The sequence below is a fragment of the Lates calcarifer genome, linkage group LG1, assembly GCF_001640805.2.
Source record: "Lates calcarifer isolate ASB-BC8 linkage group LG1, TLL_Latcal_v3, whole genome shotgun sequence".
NCBI lineage: Eukaryota > Metazoa > Chordata > Actinopteri > Centropomidae > Lates > Lates calcarifer.
In genome coordinates this window covers 20,094,351-20,118,847 of record NC_066833.1, presented here as the reverse complement: position 1 = coordinate 20,118,847, position 24,497 = coordinate 20,094,351, and the positions used below count along the sequence as shown (strand labels likewise).

Sequence of the window (24,497 nt, the reverse complement as noted above, 5' to 3'; positions counted from 1 at the left end):
GGTGTCTTTTCCCCACAGCTTACAGGAGGGCGTTGTTCTGTTATTGATTAAAAACAGGGGCAAAAACAATTATTAAGTAAATTACTTTGACTCACAAATGCTCAGTTGTGTAACACTGTAGCAGCTGTTCGCGGTCCTGTACACCGTCCATGCTCAATACTACCTAGAGAGGCCTCTCTCTATTTGTTTGATTGCATCGTCTGTTTCAAAGTTTCGAGACCAATAATGCGACTGAATTTATTAACTACTATAACTCTTTCAGTATATATAAATATTCACTGAAAATCAAACACGACAGTATTCGTCTTCCGTCGGGCGTTTTGCACCTACTTAAACCAAAACGGCGCAGGCTTTAGGCCGCGAGGCCTGTCGCTGTGCTCACATAGAAGCGTTTGTGTGGTTGAAACAGGCCAGCCCATTGTCACCTTTTGAATTTTAATACAGTCATAACTAATAAGGGTTTACAGCATTGTGGGTTAAGCCCTATCCCTCTGAGCAGCCACACACCACTCAAGCTTTTCCTTTGAGAAATTCTATTAACTTGAATTCAAATAAATTAATAAAAACTGGACATTATATGGTGCACGCGCCTGCGTTCCCACAGTGCAGTGAGGTTAAACATATTACTCTAATCAAATACAAGAAGTTACAAACTTTAAAACCCAACACGGGCCGACACACCTGACAGCAATGACAGTATGACTACACTAACTCGCGGCTAACTTAGAGGCTTTACTAACCTTTCTCAATGAGTTTCCGAGCTCCTCCTGTCGTTGGACGCGATCGTCCCGGTGTCTCTTTACTTTTCCCGAACATTTCTGACAAGGGCAATTTAGCCTTAAAGCCCCCGGGGTTTAAATTTCGACCCCGCCATGAAGCGACCGACACCGTGTGTTGAGGTCGCCATGGTGTGCGAATTTCGGCGTCTGACGTCACCCTCTTATGGTTGGAGAGCGCAGGCGCTGCTGCATTTAAGGATCATGGAGGGTCGTAAAAACCAAAACTTTCACCATACAGAAATCGTTTAGTGCCTCATAAAACTTTAAAAGATTGTTAGACCATGTTTCCCTACAGGCGCAATGTCAGCAATATTTAACAGTGGTAATTTTGACAACCATTTTAGAGCGACTACGTCTAAAGATAACTAGCCTCAATAAAGATAATAATAACCAGCACCACGTAAAAAGATTTGCATTCTATTTTGGTTTGCTTTGTAATTGTTGGACTTTTTATTTCATTCTTTTGCAGTAAAAGAAAATATACGTGGGTTCGTTCCATCAATTGCCTGGCTGAGAAAAAAGGTGGCAGTCGATTTGCATCATGTATAATTTCAGTCTTTGCACGGTGCCATATGAAACACTAGTGGGCGTTTGGTCTACATCTTATTATTGCAGACCAGGGACTCAAGCATACCAGGAATAACGTTATCACAGCTCAACACTGGTCCACTACATCTTGGTAACCGACTGTATAGATCGGTATGAAACTTCCTGAGACAACTGCGGAACAATTCTCACTGAGAACTTCGTTTGAAGCGGTCGCAGTTTCTGTCCGGAGCCATAACAGAGTGACACTCGATCTTTAGAAGAGGGAAAAGAGAAGATGGCAGGAGCAAAAGTAAGTTACTTTCTCTTACATTTCTTAAAGAAATTACCTTATCACCATTAACAGGATTGATAAGTAACGTGTTTGTTTAATAGGCGTTTAGCAGACGTTAGAAACAGTTCATTGAACTTCAGACGAGTGAGCGACATGTTGAGACATGTTGACACTGTCAGACAGAGGTTGTCACGCCCCGTAATGAATGTATACAAACCCAGTAATAACGTGAGAGCAAATGGTCTCTGAATGAAAACTTAGGACGCTTTCTTGTCTGTTTGACCTCTAATGTTTTGGACCAAACAAGTCGCCCTGAATTAAAACTTGAACTGTATCAATGCACTGTTTGTTCTCTGTAGTCAGCACTGGTGCTGTGCATGGATGTGGGGTTCTCCATGTCCAACTCTGCCCCGGGTGAGGAGCCTCCCTTTGAACTTGCCAAAAAAGTCATCCAGAAGTTTGTCCAGCGTCAGGTACAATTGCACATTTATTAAACAAGGAACAAACCAAAACCCCAATTATCACATCAGGTGTTCTCTGTCATGTTTAATATCCAATGGACGCCTTCTTTTGTCTGCTGACAGGTTTTTGCTGAGACAAAGGATGAACTGGCTTTAGTTCTGTTCGGCACAGATTCCACCAAAAACCCTCTGGACCAGGACGGCCAATACCAGAACATCACCATCCACCGCCACCTAATGATGCCAGATTTTGAGCTTCTAGAGGAAATTCAGAATCAGATCCACCCAGAGAGTCAGCAAGCAGATTGTATCCTTTTGCCTAATACTAAAATATTTGTGGTAATTTTTTTTTTTAATGAAAGGTCCTCTTGTCTGGCTATCCAATGGCCATACTCAGCAAATAGAAATTCCTTAAGCGTCAATACTAATGTGTCCTAAGAACAGGACTTTGGTCACAAGCTCCAAGAATAGATTAGGAAGTGAATATTTACCACAACAAACAACATATAAAGATCTGACAAGATATTTTTGAGTGCATCTGTGACAGCCTTTCTTAACTGTTGAGTTGTAACACATTGATCTAAAATCAATTTCCTTTCACAGTAACCAAATTCAGTTAGTACTGTGAAATAACTGTAAGCCCAGTGCAAAGGCTAACAGGTGCCATACAGAGCCCGATGTTCCCAGATGTTATGTAAGAAAATATTATCTCCTTAACTACTGTTCAACAGGGCTGGATGCTCTTGTTGTCTGCATGGATCTCCTACAGAGAGAAACTAAGTAAGAAGCTGCCTGTAACTAACTCCGCTGTGCTGAATGAATGGCCTGTTGTTCTGTAGCGTGACTGAGATTATGTTTCGTTTCAGAGGGAAGAAGTACGATCGTCTCAACATTGTCCTTCTGACTGACCTCAACACGGGTGCTAGTGCAGACCACCTGGATGTTATTATTGAAAACCTGAAAAAAGATGGCATCACCTTGCAGTTCTTGTAAGGTTCAAGCATTTCAACAATGTGTAATTTCAAAAGTTATATTTATTGCTGTATGTGATAGTTGGTATTTTGAAAATACTTTATTCATTTATTACTGATATTTGGTCACTTTTATGATCCTTTATGCTGTTTGTTTTCTTTACCCTGGCTTTGACTGTGAATGTTTGCACCGCCAGTTTGCCTTTCCCTGTGGAGGAGGATGAGGAGGGTGGAGGGGATGCAGACAGAAGAGGCCCCAGTCACCCTGGCATGGGCAAAGGTCTCTCCAGGGAGCAGAAGAATAGCATGGACATGATGAAACACATCATGCTGAGCCTGGACGAGGAGGACGGCCTGGATCAAATTTATACATTCACGTAAGAGACGGACCCTTATTCAACACTGAATGATGACTGTCATCTCTTACTTTAACTTTTTTCTTGTTATGTCTTTGAATCACAATGACTCTTTCTACATTTAAAAGTTGTTAATGTTCTTATTTAATGTCTATCTGTGCGCTTCGCTCCTGCTGTAGGAATGCAATCGAGCAGCTGTGCATGTTCAAACGCATCGAGAGGAGACCGATGTCCTGGCCCTGTCAGCTGACTATTGGAAGCTCTCTGTCCATCCGTATCGTTGGGTACAAAGCTGTAAGCTGACTGTGAAGTACACTGGATGAATATGTGCTGTTATATGTATGCTTATTACATTTCTTAATTGAATGCAGTCTACATGCAGCCATAACGCTAGTTTTCAAGTCTGGTTAATTGTTTTTGTTTTTAAAATCAGATCAGGTTTTTCCTCATTTGCAAATGGCACCCATCATATCCAACAGGTGACAGAAGAGAAGCTGAAGAAGTTGTGGATATCAGTCGACGCTCAAACCAATAAAAGAGAGGACTTGAAGAGAGAGACTGTCTATTGTCTGGACGATGACAACGAGACGGAGGTGCAAAAGGATGATACCATTCAAGGTCGGAAAATTGTTTGTGTTATTACTCCTCAGCACCCAGTGAAATCACACTGACATCGTTTGTCTTTTAAGCTCACTTCTTTTCTATACACAGGTTTTCGTTATGGAAGTGACATTGTTCCCTTCTCCAAAGTGGATCAAGAGCAGATGAAATACACACATGATGGGAAGTGCTTTGCAGTTCTAGGCTTCACCAAACAGAGCCTGGTATTGTACTTTTTATGATGGCGTGATTGAACATGACAAAAATTATTCAGGTAAAACAAATCAAACTTTATTTACATATTGTTTCTTTTTTACCATGTGCCTGCAGGTACATCGTCATCAGTTCATTGGAAATCAGGTCATCAAGATATTTGCTCCCAAAGATGATGAGGTGAGAATAAATAGACCTGGATATACTGCTGCTTGTGGCTACTTAACGAAAGTCACGTAACGCTTGTGTCTATTTCTGTGTTGTGTCTGAGCAGCATGCAGGAGTGGCCCTGTCGGCCGTCATCCGGGCGCTGGCATGAACTCAAAATGGTGGCCATTGTGCGTTACGCCTATGACCGACGCAGCAACCCTCAAGTGGGAGCAGCTTTCCCTTGTATCAAGCAGGACTATGAGGTGATATTATAGATTCCTAAACATGCTGTTTTCAAGTTCATTCACTGAAAATGTATGAAATAATGCAGAGGCAACGGTTCATCTTTTGCTCTCCATAGTGTCTGTTGTACGTCCAGCTGCCATTCACAGAGGACCTCAGACAGTTTACATTCCCTTCTCTTGAAAACAACAAAAAGTTCACTCCCTCAGGTACTGTTTCTGCATGTCATGTTTATTCAAAACAGTAACTCTCTTGATGGAGGACTTCACACACAAGTTCTTTCTAAATATGAAGCACCTCGTGGAAGGGCCTTGTAACTCACTCACAAATTTGCACACACATGCTTAACGGGCAACAGATTCTCTGCATCAGGGACAGACCAATCCCCCACAACAGCTGTCAAGACCTGCTGATGTAAACATCTCCACACTGCCGCCCTACGGGCACAGAGAGTAAATGCTGCTGCAGTTCAACACTGCACTACCACTTTTGTTGCCTGCAGATGGCACACATCTGCCAGAACTGCAGGACTGATACTGACTGGCACTTGTGGAAGAAGTTACTTTATATACTTTATACTTTATACTACTATAAATTTGTAATTCTATCTGTATAAATATATAAAATAAATGTTGTGGAGTAATAAGTTCTGTATTTCCCTTCAAAATGTGTTAATTACTAAGTAAAAGTGCCTCAGACATTTACTCCTTTATCACTGTACCACCACTGCCAGATGACTTTGCAACTACAACTAAGAATATTTGCTGGGCTTTCTGATGGTATGCATCACTGACACTGTGTATCTGTGTTAAGATAACACAAGTCAGAAGACTTGAGTGAGACATGGGGGAATAGACTTGAATGTATTGTTGAGTAACTGATGTGTGATTTCTTTAGACACCCAGCTGTCTGCTGTGGACTCTCTCATTGACTCCATGATGTTGGTGGAGGAAAATGAGAATGGAGAACAAGTAGATATGTTCAAGGTCCACCAGTTGCCCAACCCTGCCTTCCAGAGGCACTTCCAGGTACTGCAGCACAGTTTGTATTTCAGACATATAACACTGCTCCTCTGAGTTGGGGCAGATGGCAAAAGTCAGAAACTGAAAAAGCTTTCATCTGCCTTACTAGAGATTCACCAGATCCCTGTTGATACCAAACCAGAATGAATTCTTTCTCAGTCACCATCCAATCCATCCATCCTCTTACACCCAATCTTTCTTTCAGTGTCTACATCATCGAGCAGTAAGCCCCGGTACCCCTCTTCCCCCCATGGAGCCGTGGCTGAAGGCTGCTCTTGAGCGCCCTGAGGTCATTAGTGAACGTTGCCAAGCTCCACTGGAGGAGATGAGGAAGACATTTCCACTCACAGAAGTAGAGAAAAAAAAGAAAGTGAAGACTAGTGCTCAGCTTTTTGGCAAAGAGTAAGTAAGACAAGTCTGTTTATCATTGTTATTGTAACAATAATTGTGTGTATGAGTACAAAAATAAGAGTTTCTAATACTATCAACAGTATTCTAACTAACCCCTTCGTGATTTATAGCTCTGAGGAACCAGATGCCAAGAAGGCAAAAGGAGATGAAGAAGAGGAGGAGTATAACCTGGCTGACATCGCGGAAGGTTCTGTTACTTCGGTGAGGATCAGATAATACAGAACCACTGTCTATAAAAAAGAATCTATTTCAAATAAAGTATTTCACCACTTGTTTGAACAGGCTTACTTAAAAATTTCCATTTCACTTCAGCCCTGACTAATATTAAACACTTAAACAGGTGGGAAGCGTGGATCCAGCCCGAGACTTCCGCATTCTGATCAAACAGAAGAGCCGTCCATTTGGAGAGGGTGAGGTCCACTTTTCCATCTTTTTTTCTGGCGAGTTCGGCTGATAAACATTTTGTCTGGTTGTGTTTAAAAAAAAAACAAACTGTTGTGACTCATGTTCAGTCCTTGTAATTGTGTTTATCTCTTTGTTTGGTTGTGGTGACCTCCGTGTCCTTCCCAGTCTGTCAGCAACTGACTCACAGGATAGAGCAGTTGCTTAGCAACAAGAACACACAATACTACATGAAAAGCATCACCTGTATCCAGGCTTTTAGGGAGCAGTCCATTGAGGTAAAAAAAAAAAAAAACACACTCACTATCTTCCATTTGAGAAAATACATAATGATGTGGGGGTTTCTATTCAGGCGTCTCTGTGAAATAATTTTAAAATGTCAATGTGCGAGGAGTAAACTTTAAGAGATTATAGCGAGTCTGTTTCATCTCTCATGGCTTGAACCGAGGCCAGCTCTTGTACAAGTGTACTTATGTGTCTGCATGTAGATGTGAGCTTTTAGGAGACTCATAAATGGATTTTGAGGGTTTCATCTCTCTCTGTAATTCAGCAGGGAAATGCTGATCTGTACAATAGCTACCTCCAGTCCCTGAAAAGGAGCATCCCAAACAGAGGGCTTGAGGTCTTCTGGGACCTGCTTGTTCAAGGTACGATAAGCCTCTTTACTTGGGACTGCAGGATTTCTCTCAAATCATTCCTCCCTTGAGATGAAATTTTTGCATAGTTTTTCTTGAGTACAAGATAAATAACACAAGTACGGGAGCTGGCTGACACTTAAAAATGCCCTGCAGACCGTTTGCTAAGAGAGTTGAGTGTTTGTGAACTTAATTGTTGCCGTTTGATTGACAGATGCCATAACTCTGATCAGCAAGGACGAGGTTGAGGGAAGTACGGTGTCCAGAATTGAAGCTAAACAGGTAAGTTAAAGGAAAACTCCCATGTCTTTAATGTTTAGGAATGAGCAACTGACTATTTAAAATTAAGGTAATCTTGAGACTGTTCATATTACTGACTGAGGCTGGCTTTGTCCTCAGTTTTTGGTTGCTGAGGAGAAAAAAGAGGAAGCGGCTGCACCACCAGCTGGAAGATACAGGAGATGTTGATGACTTGGTAAGCGTTCCTTTGAATGTTTTTGTGCCCCAAAGTCATGTTAAAGCCGCTTCCTGTATATTTGCAGGATATGTTTCAGTCTGATAATGTGCCTGGCCTATTGAGACCTCCTGATATAAACTCTCCAGTCTTACTTTTTTTTCCCCCTCTTCCTGTGCAGCTGGACATGATGTAAGAAGGGAGGCAATGGGAGTGACTGCAGTGGAGATGCAGAAAAATGAGAAGAATGCTATCATTCAGCCTGACCAAACCAAATCAACTCAGCCGTCCATTGTTCTGCCTCCCACTTGGTGACTCCTGACACTTTGTAACTAGTGTTGATGTTGAAGTAAGTGCATTAAATACTGTGCAGAACAGGGTTTGACTTAAGTGATGTTTACACCAGTAGTGTCTTTAGAATCCACAAAACTATGCTGAAGGCTTTAGATGCATTTTGTTTGAAATGTCTTAATCTGGAAGTTAAGTGGAAATTTTTTATCAGTGTCTTGTTATCATTCCATGATAATGTGCAGTAATGTTGGATACAGTGAATGTTTTAAATATCCAGATTTATGAGGATGAGGTACCTTTGGGACATAACAGAAGACAGCACTTCAGTGTCCAACAAACTGCAAATTTATTATCTTTGGTCAATAAAGCTAAATGTCTGAAGAACAAAACTTACTTTACATACTTTTTTTGTATGAAAAAATACTGTGGATGAATAGTGTTGCCGTGATGATTTGAAAATTGTACAGTGCATAATAGAATCATAGTAAAACAGTAACTGATGTTTAATGTGCTAGATAAACAGCAGTAGCACCAGTATGATCTTCAGGTCCATATGAGCATGGGTTCTCTTTAACATACCCACTGAATGAAACGGTCAAACAAACCAGACCGGGACAGATCAGAGAAGTCTTTTACTTTAAAGATGGCTTCCTGGTCATTCATAGCCAGCTTCGTAAGGACTTCTTGGTCAACGTCATTTCCAGGGGCTATCACTGTGGAGACAACCTGTGCCCCACGCATCGCTCCAACTGCCTCCTCCAGGACCTTACTGTCAGTGATTCCATCTGTGATGAAAACAAATAAAATCTCTGCAAAGCGTCTCGTCTGGCGAGCATTCCCTTTACCCAAGATGTTGTTGATGGCGTGGATGATGGCAGGCCCCACACTTGAGGAGGAATCTAGGTAAGATAAGCGTGCTATGCCGTCAGTGATGACAGCACGGTCATGTGTTAGAGGGAAGGCTAGGCTGTGCTCATCCTCCTTGCCAAACTCTAGCTAGTGCTAGGCGCGCTCGCATACGATCAGCCCTGCCCCGGGCTAGTCCCAGTCTGTCTGCCACATTGCTCACAAATTCACGGACATGCTGGAAGTTCCTCATCCCGAGGCGCTCTGAGCCATCTAGTAGAAATACCACATCCACTGGCCGCTGGACACATGGAGCTACATCAGGTTCTGTAAGAAGAAAAAAAAAAATCACTCATTGAGCTGTCCTCCTTTAAAATACTGAACGTAGAGTCTAGCTATGACCCAACACCTACCAGTTTTACAGGGGAGATCAGGGCACATAATCACTGGCTCTGTAAGGGAAATACAATGGACATAGGTTAGACAAATGGCCAGGAGGGCCTAGTTTCCCATCCTGCTGGGTGTACTGATACAGGCTTACCTGGACAGAGCACAGTCTCCATTTTTTCTATGAAGTCCTCAGCTACCAAGTCAGCATAACGCATCAAACCAGACACACGGCCCTTGTTGTTGCACGCTATCGACCCCAGGACCTCATTGTCCTGTGTCTTCTGCAAACATATCACCAACCCCAATGGCATTCACCACCACATTGCTGTCCCTACAAAGATAATTGAGCAGATCCTCATCATCACGCGAGTCATAGCGGCCATCTGTGATCACCACCACGGATACTCGTGCTCGAGCTCTCTTGCTGTCCCTGATGAGGGTATCATAGGCAAACTTTAGAGCCGATGGTGTGAAGGTGCCCCCAGCAATCCACTTTAGATTCTTCACTGCCGTCTTAAAGGCAGACATGGAGTTTATGTTTGGGTCATCGAGATGAATGGCCTCAAATGTCCCGTTGTGACTGTACTGTACAACTCCGACTCTTGTGCCTAGAAGAGGAAAGACATATCAGGCAGAGCTTTTACAAATGCAGTTTTAAAAGAATGAGGCTGGCTATTCTAAATTTTTCCAATTGTCAACAAATTCTGAGACCAAAACCAAAACCATGTTTAAATGTTCAGGTATAGATGAGATTTCAGAGAATATTTCTGATGTCATGGCTCAGTCTGAATGAGAATTTACAGAGTTTACAGTATTAAGATGAAATATTGACTGGTAATACTACTGAAAATACACAGTGACTATCTGTACTTTACTGTTACTCTACAGTCAGTGTTAATGAAGAGCACTAGGCCAAGATAGAGGGGCCTTTCCAAATAGTTTTGGCTGTAACAGTATATTCAGTGGTGGATTAAGTGATTCAGTCTTTGGAAATGTTTAATCTTTTATGGCAACCTTTTCTTCTTGTCACTTGAAACTATGTCTGCAAAAGGATTTGCAGGGGACGTCTGTGCTTAGTTCTTGCTCGACCGTACCAGGTTGGTGACGCAGGGTCGCTGGCCATAGAGCCCAGCCTGTTGATGGTGTTGATAACAAAGTTCTTTTCCAGGGTGAAGTTTGTCAGCCCAACGCTCTCTGAGCTATCAATTACAAATACAATGTCCAGAGCTCCACAGCGCTTCTCACAGTCTGGGACAAAAGACACAAACAGGTTTCACTACGCTGAAAGACACTTAACAGTAAAACTGTGTTTGATTCATTAACTCAGCACTCACACTGCATGTGTGTATGATGGCGAGGATATTTGCTTACCACAGCAACCACATGTCTCCCTGATGTAAGTCATGACATCACAGTCCTGTAGTGGCAGGTATGCAGGTTAGATGCAATACAGCCAGGGACATACACGTATTAACAAATCCGTAATGTTTACTCACAGTGAGCCCAGGATCACCCATTGGTCCAGGATCCCCCTGCGTGCATGCACACACACATTCACACAGACGCAAAGAGAGAGAAATTAAATTGGATCTCAAGTTTGAATGCGTGGTCAAGTCATTATTTGAGTAATTTCTGCTGTTGCTTACATCAGGTCCAGGATTTCCCCTAGGTCCTCTCTCTCCTGGCTCACCCGGCTCACCTGGCTTACCCTAAAAAGAACACATTTTTCATTGGAAGTGATTAGTTTTCATCAAACTTCTCTGCACGCCTCTGGTTAACCACAATAACATGTAAATATTGCTTTTACTCCACAAGACTTCAGAACATGCCAATCTCTGTCTTTCATTTCTTTCACTATGTTTTATGAAGTGCTTCCTAAGAACTACCCACCCAGAGGCACCATGAATCAATGCCAAAACATTTTAACTGTGCTATAAGCAGTTCAGTCTTGATGATGGGTTACATATGGTATCAAGAGACATCAAACCCCACCAGCTCAGGATGCCTGCACACAGAGCTCCCCACGCAGCTGACTTTTGCCAGCTCCAGGCCTGCCGTTTGAACAATAAAAAATATGCATTTTTTGTCATTCAAAAACAACAGCCCCAGAGCTGGCACAAGTCTGCTGGATGATACAAAACATGTCATCTGGGAACGAGCGGCGTGCCCTGGGTGCAGACAACATGGAGGGAAGGTAAACATTGCTCATTTACATTTACCGTATTGATACAAAGCTGGTTCAAAATCGACAAAGTTGCCCTTTAACCTCAGCATGTAGGTGTTTTCAGTTCTTCAATCAAAACATTGGAGGTGAATAAAACTTCATTAATGGAAGAGAAAGCACCTCATGAATAGGAATGTCTCTTTTCAGAATCAATGACCCCACTCCTCAGGAAAAACCTCTACTTAAGACTTGAGTGAATACAGTCCCCGGGGAGGTCTGCATTATCCTGAATACCTGGGACATTGTTTTTGGAATGAGACATTGGTGTTGAGGTTTGTGGTGGTAGAAATTTCAGACATATCTTTAAAATGAATCTACCGTTTAAAGTCTTTGAGGCTGAGCATTATGCACAGTGCACATTTTCAGGGCTGCATGTATAGAGGTATTCCCTGATGCACCACAACAACATACGCTTCTTTCCTTGTATTGTGAATTTATTTGTTTGGTTGGTAGATTTATCAATCTTACAGGATCTCCTGTTGGACCTTTGTTTCCAGGTTCTCCTTTGGCACCACAATCACCTCTGCCCCCCCTGGGTCCTCTCCTGCCTGGGTTACCTTTGTCGCCCTAAAACAGAGTTGCTTTAGACTCAAATAAAGACATTGAACGCATGCACGAATTTCATGAGGTAAACAGAAAACCATACAGTGGGTCCTCTTGGCCCGGAGTAGCTGAATCCTGTTCTTCCTTTGTCTCCCTTTAGAGGGGGGAAAAAAAGACACGATGAAATGCTGCAATTTCTTTGCTGAATTTGACAACTACAAATGTTGAACTCCTTGCCCACCTTTGGTCCAGGGGGTCCAGTGTCTCCCCTTGGTCCAGGATCTCCTGGATTTCCCCTGGTGCCCTGCAGTCACAGAAGATGACACTCACTGAAAGGTGTATCGTCCACAGCATATTTCACACAGATGTTTTGTTAAGAATCCACTCAAAACAGAAGGCAGTTGGTGTTGATGATTATGAACAACACACATTTGCTCCAGGGCCCCCTGCTTCTCCTGGCTGACCCCTCGGGCCTGGTAGTCCTTGATCACCCTGGGAGAGAGAGGGTAACAGACAAACAGCATCACTTTCACTTCAGCCCACATAAAATGACTCATGCTGATGTGAGTTTGGCAATACATAGCACTGGACAAATGTTATTCAGAACAATTTCTCTGGAAAATTTGTTTTTATGACAACAGACTCAGCTCCGGCTGTTTTGGCAGGATACACAGTACACAGAGACTTAATTCCAGCACTGGAGGTCTTTCTGAGTTCTTAGGAAGTCACTGCCCCGCCAAAATCCACCCACAACATAATCCCCCTCACCTTTGCACCCTTGAATCCCTCCTCCCCAGGCCGACCTCTGCCTCCTTGTGGCCCTCGTTCTCCCTTAAAAATAAATTAATGTGTCAGGATTTTGCATCACACCATTAATCATCAACCAATATACACAAAATACTGGAACTGAGAGGCATTGATTTGATTTTCCTGAGAATCTGGTCAGGAAATGTCCAGTAGCAACATAGAGACAGATTATTCTGGGCTCGGAAGTGTTAGTGATCTTTCTGTGGAAGAGTCTGCAGAGAGATATGAAACTCATGGGACTTGTCTCGCGATGTTGAAACCTCTGGTAAAGTCAACAGAATCCACTGTGATTTGTCAGACTTTTAAAAGAAGTTGTTACTTGGCTTTCAGACCAGCTCTCTTTCCCTCATTTTTTAAAAAGTGTTTTTATTTTTAACACTCACAGTGAGTTGAGTCACTTTTGGGATAAAATTCTGCAGAATTGCATTTGCCAGGATGGGTTTTAAAAACAAAGCAGCTTGCAATAGATTTTTAAAAATCTGCTACAAAAACAAAACTCAAAATATATATGTAGCTTTCTCTGAGCATTGAACTTACCTTCTCTCCTTTTAACCCATCAGGCCCTTGTGCTCCCTTTATTCCAGGGTCTCCTCTTCTTCCCTGTTAACATTTATGTGAAAATAATTGATGATTAACTATGACAAATTCTCAAAAGAGCAAATGCTGTATTTCACAAATAAAAGAGTTTGAAATACCTCTTCACCTGGTGGTCCAGGTCCACCTGGAGCTCCCTGCAAAAGTTAATAGTTTTATTTCAGAGTCAGCTTTGTAACAGCAATTTCCAGTATGACAGAAATAATTTTAATGAAGAGAGAGTGTCTTCTGTACCGGAGATCCCTTTTGTCCCGGTGGTCCTGGAATTCCTGGATTTCCTCTTTCACCCTGCAGAACAAAGAGGTGAGTGACTGGTAAAGAAAACCTCCACTTTTGGATGATATTTTATGTTGTGTCTTAATTTGAAGGTTACCTTTGGTCCTTGGTCACCCTCCGGACCAGGGGGCCCCGACTTTCCAGGGTGGCCATCGTCACCCTAAACAGCAAATAGAGATACATCACTGAAAACATTAATGTACATTTAACACATCTACAACCCCACTGGATGGAGAGACAGTTTTTGCTATTAGTGGAAATAAATATAAAGAATCTCTTCTGAAGAATTTCCTTAGAAACTGAACCGTAAGGTTGAATATACATTTAAAAGCCAGTAAAAGCTGTTGTGTTATTATGTGTGGGCAGTCAGCCAGGCATCAGTTCATACGTGGGTGCAGGATTTGAAAGCCTGAGAAACCCTGGATGAGAAAAACATTGATTGAAATGAAAAGGGTGCCATTGTGGAACACTGTGTCTATAGAATACATCCAAAGCTTATACTCTGTGCTGTGGCCATTTTAAAACATCCCAGCCTCAGCTCACACTTAACTCAGTGTCGGTCTAGGCCATATTTGTCACCTCGGCTGATGTCCATGTCACACTATTCAGGCTGTAAGAATGACAGCTATATCTCCCATTTGGTGAGAAAAACAAAACAAAACAAAACAAAACTATTAAGTGGGTAAATGGCCAGAAAGCCTATTTTGTTCACAGTTTTAATCTAAATAAAATCCTAGATGAACTCTTATAGTCAATTTAGCTGAATAAAATGTAGGTATACACTGTTTGTGTTTACTTGTTAGACAATAAAAAGCTAATTTAGCTGGTATGATATTTTGAAATAATGCAAAAACACACCAACATTTGAATAGAGGGAAGGTTTTCCTGTTTATGAACGTATGAATTCAACAGTCAATATAATGTTAATGTTAGCATGGTAATCTCACTTAATCTCACTAACTGGTCCCACAAACCTTGTTAATACTTTATGAGAATTAGTTTTTTTCCCTTTAGATTTTTTGCTCCAGTGTTTGTCTATGAGAAAGCTAGAGAGGGAGAAACTGTCTTTGAAGACAGTGAAAAAATAAAACTGCTCTCAGTCCTTCTGTTTTTACACTCATACATATATCACATGCCAAAATGTTCACACAAGCCTTCTCTCTCATACTCTAACCTTCAGGAGTTAACAAATTTGGAAATCTTACCCTTCACTGGTAGAGAGACCTCTCATTCACTGCCACTGAAAATCTACTTTTTGGTCAGTTACCGTTTGAATGAAGCCTGTTGTGTCTATCCTGACATCCAGATCACACAGGTGTGTGGCGTTTGGCTAATCTGACTTCTCCTCAGAGAGGTGTGCATGCAAAGGACGCATGTTTGGTCACTAACTTACAATGTCGCCTCACAATAAAAAAGCTGCCTTGTTTGATTTAGCCTGATAGTAAGACTGAATGCTGGCATTTCCTGTTTGAGAATAGTTTTATTTTGCCTTAACCAATCCCCAGTGAGCGACCTATCTGCAGTATCAATATCATTTTCGGTTGATACAGATGCTGCATTAGTGCTAGCTATGAGCAGTTAACATTTTCATGTTGAATGCAGAAATATTTTTATTTAAAAATTGTCACTCCTGTAAGTCAACTTACAATGACTTGTGTAGCTGCATTGACATCGACACTTGCCATTTTTGTAGCTCAAACACATGGAAATGATTTCCCCATTAGCCTTTAAACGTTTGACTGGTCTCTTCTTGTCCAACCATGAAAACAGAAATCAATGAGCATGACACTTGAACTTTTTTCAGAGGTCTTGAACCAGGCTATCTGTCCTCAGAAAAACAGTTTTCCTGGCAGAGTGCATTGCTCAGCTGCTCTAACTGCTGTTCTAACTGCCAAGCTACATTAGAAATGGATGATGAGAGTATTCAAGACTCTGTGATATGCCATCTAAAACGAGTTGCTCCAAAACTTTTGCTTTTTTTTTTAGCTGTAGCGGTATTTGGTCATGATTTGGATGCAGATAAATCCAATTATGGTTAAATTTTAATCTGAACCAAAGTGTTGAACTGATGAACTAAAACAAACGCCCAGAAACACTGTCAGCAGTGTGCCAAATCTAGAGCCCTAGCATAGCCAATTTTTTTTTTTTTTTGTTCAATTAATTTAAAGGGAAAGAGAAGATTATTTTGATTTAATACAGACCTTTTCTCCTTTGTCACCACGTGGCCCGGTTTCACCAACTTCTCCGTGGTAGCCATCTGGTCCCTTTAAAGGACAGAAACAAAATCATTCAGTTGTTCAGTAGACCAGTAAACTAGTCTTTATAGCTCTGTAGCTGATAGAATGTAAAATTAACCAGCCATGTGCACTAAATAAATATGATTTAATGAAATGATTAGAATAGAATTGAACTTATTAATGATCTCTCCAATAATAAACTTTCTATTAGACTCACCTTGTCACCTGGATCACCTTTGCAACCAGGAGCTCCGATTCGTCCCATTTTACCCTGAAGATTTGACAGAGACAGTCATATCATATCACTCTGCTGAGCATGTAAGAGTCATGACGTTTTGCTCTGTCTTATGAAGACTCACCTTCTGTCCATCAGTTCCATTCCTGCCAGGTACTCCTGCCACACCCTGAGTGTCGGTGAAGACAGAAGATTAAACACAGTTGACAGTGTTGGGTACAGTGGGATAAAAAAAGGAAATGTGTATGGAAGCGTCACATTAAAAAAAATTACCTTTGCGCCTATTGTTCCAGTTTCACCCTGATGAGATAAAACAGACCCATTAATCCAAGTAAAACTTATTTCAATTTGACAGAATAAACAGAAAAGCAGGATATATAACCACATTTAGCTCTCACCTTGTCACCTTTCAAACCAGACTCTCCCTATTCAAAAGCACAGAAGGACATGACATGTTATTGTGATTCAAATAAAAAAGTAGAAGAAAAAAAAAGAGACACCTTGGATAACTACATAGCACAACAAATCATCAGCTTGAGCAAACCTTTGGACCAGGTCGTCCGATTGGACCTTCAATCCCAGGGTCACCCTGAAATACAGTAAATTACATTCAGTATTAAGATGATTACACAGGAGTTTTAAATATAATTATTAAGTTCCTGTAAATAAAATTTCTACCCACCTGTCTACCCTTTGCACCTTTTGGCCCAGGTTGACCGCTGGCTCCTTTTGTACCCTATAATTAAAAAGCAATATTGACAATTTCACATAACAATATTTGTTACAAGCAGAAATATACATACATCATTTATATACTTTTGATTTGGTTTGTCATTACTCACTTTTAGACCTGGAGGCCCTTTTGGACCAGGTGGCCCAGGAGTCTCGAGGCATTTTTGTTGGTAACACTACAAGATCACAGAGGAAAAGAGGAACAATATTAAATGTGGTAATACATGAAAACAAAGGAGACGAGAGATTTGGTGCTTACTAAAAGCAGAAATGTATCCAAAACTCTTTTTTAAACACTAGTCTTGACAATAGTATACACATAATCTTTCTTACCTGTAAATATGCTTGATATTTCTGCAAAGAAAAGACAGCAGTAAGTGAAAAGTACCTGATAGTGACATTGTAACAAAATCAGAATCAAAATAGGAGCATTCAAGGCAAGAAAGGGGAAAACATTTTAGATTACCATGGCTTTTATGATACGATCAATAGAATCAGTCTTTATTTCTGGTTTCCCACTGAGAGTGTCCACGACTATGTAGTCGTCACGGTAAAGTTCAATGGGAGAGCTGGCGATCTCTCTCATCCCTATTTCATCGATCATTCTGGACGCTGCCACTGAGAAAATCTGGATCCCTTTGTCCCTGGCACTTTCCGCCATCACCTTTATCCCCCCACATGGACTTCCTGTCACGTGACCATCAGTGATGACCACAGAGAAGAGGACGACCTTCGTGTCCCAGTGGTGCCGGGTCAGTTTGGAGGCCATCTGTTTCAAAGCGCAGTCGGTGTAGGTGCCTTTGCCCAGGTATTTGATGTTAGTGATGTTCCTGATGAAGGTCTCCCTGGTTGTTAAATCACAGAAGACCACCTGGGTCTGGGAGAAATGCAGGCCTCCTATGGACCAGGTGATATGGACTTGGCCTTTGTACTCCTCATCATCCAGCCTCTGGGCAAAGATCTTAGTGAACTCTTGGATTTTTTTCACCAGGCTACCAGGCGGGGACTCCTGCAAAGCGATGGTCTCTGAGGTGTCGATGGTGAAAAACACCTTGATGGGACAGTCGATTATCCCGGCTGCAGGAGAGAAGAGTGAATAAAGTGTAAATACGTTAACCGCGTGGTTTGTTGCCTTGACACAAATTTACATTTGATACTTGAGTACATCGTTGTTGCCACTACTTCCTTACTTTTACTCAAGTGATATTGTAAATGCCTGACTTTTACTTGTATTTGAGTATTTCTTCCACCACGTACACAAAAAGGCTTATCTCTTATACGGCAAATCCAAAAATGACATCATAATTGTAAGTGAACTGGACAGTAACTGATGGAACTCACTCTCACAACCTTCAGGTCTTATGGGGGCAGGTGGGAATGGATCTGTCCGAGTGATTGCAGATTGGAGCATGCACAGAAAAATGAGCCCTGAAATCATCCCCATTTCTCCTGCAACCCCTAAAAAATACAAGACAGAGAGGAGTGGATAGCACAGTTGTCAAAGCTTACTTTTAATTCCAAAAGCTCCCTTACAAATGCAGGAAATAGCTGTCAAACGAGTGAGTCTTCACAGAAGGCGTCTCCGCAGAGCTTAGGAATGTTTATCGTTGTTTTAAACAACGTCAGTGAAATAGCGCACTGTGTGGAAAAAGAGGACAATAATTTAAATTGTAGCTGGGATGAAAATGCTGGTTGCTGCATCCCACCTGTTTAGTGAAACTGAAATCCAAGGCGGGGGGGGGGGTCCCAAACTATTTTGTGTCAAGAACCCCAAAACACAAGGGAGACAACAGAGAGACTTTGTGTAAGGAAATAACCTAAGAGAAGAGTTACAGTGTTTGGTGTGAGCTGATAAGACAATGGCGTGTGCTGTGGGTGAGAAATACTTGTGGAATATTCCCTTAACCCGACATTAGCAAAGAGAAAATGGATAAAACACAGCTTGAACTAATGGTTTAGTGAAACCTCCATCCACAGCAGGGGTTCCCAAACTATTTCCTGTCAAGAATATCAAAACGTTGGGAGAAACAACAGATGGATCAGGTTTTGTTGAAGGAAATCAAATCCAAGAGGAGCTGTGCTCTTGTCACTGAACACATTTACTTAAAGGATAACTCCAGTATTTTTGAAACTGGGTCTTACTTTTACCTTGCACAACTGTATGGTACTTTAACTCATGCCAAGGATCTGAATACTCCTTCCACCACTGAAAGTCACACAATAATATTCATATAATTAACTATGTGATCGAGGCAGCCGCATTCCAGCAGCTCCTGTGTTCTGCTCAATAAAATTACTGTTTTTGTCGATGGAGTCTGGTAGTGATATATAGCTATATCTGGGGTTAAAAAGGTTTTTCACTGTAGGAACCCTGTTCATAATGATGTCAGACAAAATCCAACCCTCTCAGTGGCAAAAACAAGCACTTTAGTGGACGTCCTTTGACTCGGACAATTGCTCACTGGATTATATCGCGGCAGCTGTTCGCATTTGTAGGTTTCACTGTTCCTGTTAAGTGCGGCACCACACCAAAGATTTCTGTCCCTTTCAACATTTAGACCCAAAAACACGGGAAGCTAAACTAAAACCCAGGTTCAAAAGTAACAGTTATCCTTTAAGTCCTGTGCTTAACTACTGATCTGTATTAAGTATTTGAACTTCACCCAATCATTTCAAGTATTCCCATTTTTTGTCACTATATACTTCACTCTACTTCATTTAACAGATGAGTTAATACTTTGTAACTCTTCATCCAAAATATATGATCATCTAAAAACGATGCAATACAGATTTAACCCCCCAACAGCACATAAAATAGTTACCTCCACCTCGACCAGCCACGACATTAAAATACTGTGGAGTACAATGCATCAATAACTGTGGTCCAGCACTACCATATATGACAATATAACACCACTCTGAACAATCTTTATTCTACTTGTACATGACAGCTCATCTTCCATTAGAAGTCCACATTAACACCCACTGGCCTACCCTGAATACTTTCACACCTCGTACTACAGTACTGATGTTTTTCTTCCAAAAACAACAACAACAACAAACACTTTCAAGTCATGAGATTAACAGACGACTAAAGATTTGATATTTTAAGCTGACACCACACACCACACCACATCGAACCTAATTTTTAAAAGGTTAAAATAAAGTGTACTCACCGCAGAAGAAGTGCTGAGAATCTAAGATCCAAGCTGCGACTTCAGACGGTCAGGAAATTCAAGCAATTTCCAGGGACTGTAAACTACAGATAGTCATCTCAATCCTAAAACTTCCGCTCCTCGGCGGCCTCAGTCAGGGTCAGGTCCTAGACCAAACGTTTTATTCTAAAACGAGGCTTGGGCGCGCCCACATGTGCGCGCGGGGTAGGGGGTGGGGGTCTTTTCAACCGATGTTTAGATGACCGTCTGCTCGGTGAAATAGCAGCTGGACAGCACCGTCTCCAAAACTCAGAAGAAACTCCGGAGGATTAAGTGACTTAGTGTAAACAAAACACGCCGCAGCAGTCTTATTTATCTGCCTGATTTGACAGAATAAATCTGAGTGTCACAGACTGATTCTCTCCAAAGAGTAGCTTTACAAACACATCAACCTCATCGCTCCATATCCTTACATGGAGAGAGCTGCACACACTCACAGCCTGTTTATGTTTCAAGACTATACACCATGCGAGATGTCATGTAGGAATTTAACTGCTGCAACTATCCAAAACTTATATTTTGAGGCGCTTGTTCGAGTAGTCGATTAGTCGATTGACAGAGTCTACAGCTATTTTAATAACTGATATATTATTTTAATCATTCTAAACCAAAATACCAAACATTTGCAGTGGTTGCAGTTTGTTTCTCCCTCTCACTCCTTGTATATATACAGTCATATACCATTCAGATACCACTCTAAATGTTACAGTTTTATTTTGAACTTAAAGTAAAACAAATTAAATTTCATTTAGTTTATTTCTAAATAAATTAGAATATTGAAAGGGGGAAAAAAGCACATGTTGGCCCTCTGCACTTGATGTCACTATGCACGCTTCAGCACGAGCTTAATTCTCCCTACCAGTCAATTTTTCATTGTTTCTTGAAGGATGTTTTTTTTTTCTTCTTAGATGATTACAGATGACCTCTCTGTCTTTTCATGCCTCTATAACTTTATTCATTTTTTAATGAAAGAAGGACAGGGAAGTGTCCTCTCTGCGGTAGCTGCGGCGAGGTCACTCAGTGGTCCTGATTACTGGAGCTTTAACGCTCTGCTTTAAAGCAGGTACAGATATGCTCTGGTGAGAACGTTGTGAGTGGCGCTGACAGAGTGTGTAAGTTTTCCTACAGCTGATCAAGGGCTCCCGTCTTTAAGATGACTCATGTTTTCACACTGGGATGCATTGGTGCAGCTTAGTCATACAGTAGTTTGCTAAAGAGGTTTACAGTCACAATTTGTGTAACCACCACCTACTGTAATTGTTGTATGTTCACATTATCTATGCTGTTAAGGAATTAAACAGGGGGTTGGGGGGTTGTCAGGAGAAAGTTAGCTGCAAGCTTGGAGTCGAGAGCATGTAAGGATACTACAGAGTGGATGAGAAGACCTGGTCCTCACATAAACCACTAATTGTTTATCTAGTTCTTAAATCATGCACATTACTTTGGGGATGCAGCTATGCATACTTGCTTGGAAATACCAGGTCTCCATTACCATTAAAATCTAAACCTTTCATCTGCAAGTACAGGGCAAAAATTCTCCTCGATTAAAAACAAAAACAAACATAAAAGTCTCTGACATACATAAATTGGGTGTGAAGGCTGACATTTTTTTTTCAGCGAGCAGGATTTACTGGCTAGGATGCTACTGAATCTGGGAGGGATATAATGGTACAGTTGAGCCAGATTTAACTCAATAAATATGTCCAGATACTATAAAACTGCTCCCAGTCATTAATAAATAAAACAAGGGAGCCATGGACATGTAGATGCATGTGCCCTAGTTTTAGAGATGTCTTTTAATCAGGTCACATAAGCTGTAGTCTGACACTGTGTGTGTGACTACCAGCAGGAACGCACCACTGTGTGAGGCTGTCTGTTTATCGACATTCAGAGGGAGGGAGCTCAGGAAGTCCCTCATCAGGGGCTCAATTAAAGAAATGCAGCGACACTGCCATTGACCTGCTCGCAGGGCGCTGCTGCTGATTACAGAGCACCCAAGCGCATGTGTGCGTGAAGGGTGGGGGGCGCGTTTCTGAAGAGATGCTGAATGAGCAAGTGAGCGATTAGGAGAGAGGCAGGCAATCTGAGGGCAACGCTCTTTTTGAAAACATCCGCTGCATCCAGATGAATATTTACAGGCAGAGAGGCTGTGCATCATGAGACGAGGAGCAAGTTTGCAAGATTAGGTACAAAGGAACATTAATGACAATATTAGACGTGGGTATGTATGCTGATTACAGATATCAACATATTTGGTAACATCCAGTCCACTGTTGAATACTGAATATTAAGGGAGCTCATATATATTACAGTTTATGAACAGAAATAAGTCTAGAACTTTATCTTTCTATCTCTGACATAGTCTCTGTCTCTGGACGTGTATAATGGCTTAGAATATTGTCAATAAATTACAAAAATCAATCCTTTATACAGTGTTGTGGCTTTAAGTAGAAATACTTAGTAGAAATACTTCAGTACTATAATGTTACAATATATAGATGACATGTTGGAGAGGGTCGGTGGAGCTACTTTTTATAGTTGGGCGGATTAAATGATACTTTGAAGAGACTTTTCATCTGCTTCATTTCCGGTCAGTATTTCCTGAGAGTGGTAAAGGTGTGTGTTTTAGGTTCCTAGTACCTGGACAACTGTCAAATGTATGGATAAATAAGTACAATTATCCCCTCTGAAGTAATGTGTGGTAGAAGTGTACAGTTGTTGTGTTGCGGAAATACTCAAGAAAAGTACAAGTGCCTTCAAATTATACTTGAAGTTACTTTTAACCCCTAATGATTTCATATACTGGATGTTACCATGGTTTCACACAGACAGGTGAAATCTGTCACTGCTGGCTGCATCTTAACTGTTTACAGAGACTTAATCATTCCCTTGCCAAGTGGTGAAAAGCTTCAGCCTTGCAACTGTCATATGTCACGTGCAAAGTAACCTTGAGAAAGACATGAAACACCTTCTCGCAGTTGTAATTGCGTCAAAGCAGCTTGCAAAGTGGTGTTGAAAGTGCATACAGAGAGCTGCCTGGTTTCAGACTTTTAAACTGCTGGCCACATCTCAAATTCTCAAGGTCAAACTGGTTATACACTTGGTGTACTTTAGCAAAGTCCTCACAAGCAGTACATGACTGAGCCACCAGGGGGAGAACACAAGCTGCAAAAACACGTCAGTGAGATTCATTTCTATTCCTGATGGTTATTTTTGACAAGTGAAGTGCCTTTCATCTTATCCATTGGTTCCACTCTCGTAAAAGTCTATTTAAACATAATGAAAGATAAAGTAATGATCTGAGTGGTTTTTTACATAGTGAAAGTCCCCTAATGGAGGCATGGTGATGGTTCAGTAGTAATCTCACAGCGAGAGAGTCCTGGGTGTGAACCATCAGCTCCACATTTCATTTAGAGAATCTTCCTTCCTGTGTGTATGTTTAGGTTTCCTCCCACAGACCAAAAACATGCAGATCAGCTAAACTGGACCCTCTAACCTTTCCATACGTCTGTTTATCTGTGTTGATTTACTCAGCGAATGCAGCATTAGGCTCCAGTGGTCTCTGATCCTCAACAGGAGCAAGTAGGTAAAAAAAAAAAGGAGGGATGTATAAAAAAAAGAAGAATTTGACATTAAGTGTTAAGGCTGCCTCTCCTGCAATTTCTCCTTGCATTGTCACAGACTGTCAGTTCTTCTATAATACCTCTCATTTATTTCATTTTAAAGAGCAGCTCTTCAAAATGCTCCTTTTCATTTTCCAAGGTAGCAGGAGATGCTGGGAGTGAATGTGGCATGTTCTGCCCATGTGATTCAGACATCAGATGACCTGCTTGAAAAGCACATTAACTGTGTGCAATTTACTCAGTTTCAAAGGTTCAGCGTTCTATATAGTCTGCAAAATTCCTTTTTGGGTCAATTTTCTGCAGATGAAAGCAATGTGTACAATGGTTTTATTACACTGAACACAAACCAGGAAGAAGACAACCCATCTGAAATCACCTGGTTCATATGAATTTAACACATTCATGCTTTTGCAAAAATGCCTCAATTAATTGCTTAAGATGGAGTATTAGAAATGTTAACAGCTTTGAAATTGGATAGAAAATCTGATTGATGAGTTTCATGAGAGAACTCATATTTAAGTAAACTCTGCCACAGCACAGGATCTCTACATGTGCAACAGAGTACAATTAAATATTTAAACTGCTGGAGACATGTGACTAACATTAATCCTAAAAGAGGACATTCAGGTAATAAATTCCTATCTGTATGGGGTTTTTTTCTCTCCAAGTTGAGTTTTATCAAAGCTAGGTGTGTGTGTGCCTGTATATTCAAAGAGACAAGGTGTGAAGAGAACTGAGCCAAGCAGATTCACAGTGAACTCTCTGCAACCTCGCAGCTCTTTGCAAGTTGGTTCTACACGGCAGCTCCCTCCCATTGATATCAGCACTTCATGGCTTAAATAATTCAGCAGAAAATCAGGGCGCTACCTGATTCTGTGCAGATACTGTACTCCTGGCATTTGATTATGATGAGGGATAGCAGGGTTGCACAAACAGCACATCTACCAGTTAAAATGGTGGCTAATTA

General features: G+C 41.3%; 2 protein-coding genes across 2 annotated transcripts; one reads left to right on the top strand and one right to left on the bottom strand.

Moving 5' to 3' along the window:
• Positions 1 to 1,423: 1,423 nt before the first annotated feature.
• Positions 1,424 to 8,197, top strand: xrcc5 (X-ray repair complementing defective repair in Chinese hamster cells 5). Its single transcript, XM_018702348.2, is given in 22 exon segments — positions 1,424 to 1,617; positions 1,959 to 2,072; positions 2,184 to 2,367; positions 2,792 to 2,840; positions 2,927 to 3,049; positions 3,229 to 3,408; positions 3,567 to 3,681; positions 3,867 to 4,005; positions 4,099 to 4,211; positions 4,318 to 4,380; positions 4,475 to 4,513; positions 4,515 to 4,613; positions 4,712 to 4,802; positions 5,491 to 5,621; positions 5,821 to 6,017; positions 6,137 to 6,227; positions 6,367 to 6,436; positions 6,597 to 6,706; positions 6,979 to 7,075; positions 7,278 to 7,345; positions 7,463 to 7,538; positions 7,699 to 8,197. Coding segments are annotated over 21 exon segments (2,157 nt in total). The 5' UTR covers positions 1,424 to 1,602; the 3' UTR covers positions 7,532 to 7,538; positions 7,699 to 8,197.
• Positions 8,138 to 20,165, bottom strand: LOC108901021 (collagen alpha-2(VI) chain-like). Its single transcript, XM_018702343.2, is given in 30 exon segments — positions 8,138 to 8,801; positions 8,803 to 8,981; positions 9,068 to 9,106; positions 9,196 to 9,328; positions 9,330 to 9,653; positions 10,141 to 10,292; positions 10,416 to 10,461; positions 10,541 to 10,576; positions 10,691 to 10,753; positions 11,737 to 11,835; positions 11,915 to 11,965; positions 12,053 to 12,115; positions 12,241 to 12,303; positions 12,580 to 12,642; positions 13,156 to 13,218; positions 13,314 to 13,349; positions 13,447 to 13,500; positions 13,586 to 13,648; positions 15,690 to 15,752; positions 15,943 to 15,996; positions 16,085 to 16,129; positions 16,234 to 16,260; positions 16,359 to 16,385; positions 16,505 to 16,549; positions 16,643 to 16,696; positions 16,803 to 16,868; positions 17,026 to 17,046; positions 17,159 to 17,769; positions 18,034 to 18,150; positions 19,869 to 20,165. Coding segments are annotated over 29 exon segments (3,066 nt in total). The 5' UTR covers positions 18,137 to 18,150; positions 19,869 to 20,165; the 3' UTR covers positions 8,138 to 8,378.
• Between the last annotated feature and the right edge of the window lie 4,332 nt (positions 20,166 to 24,497).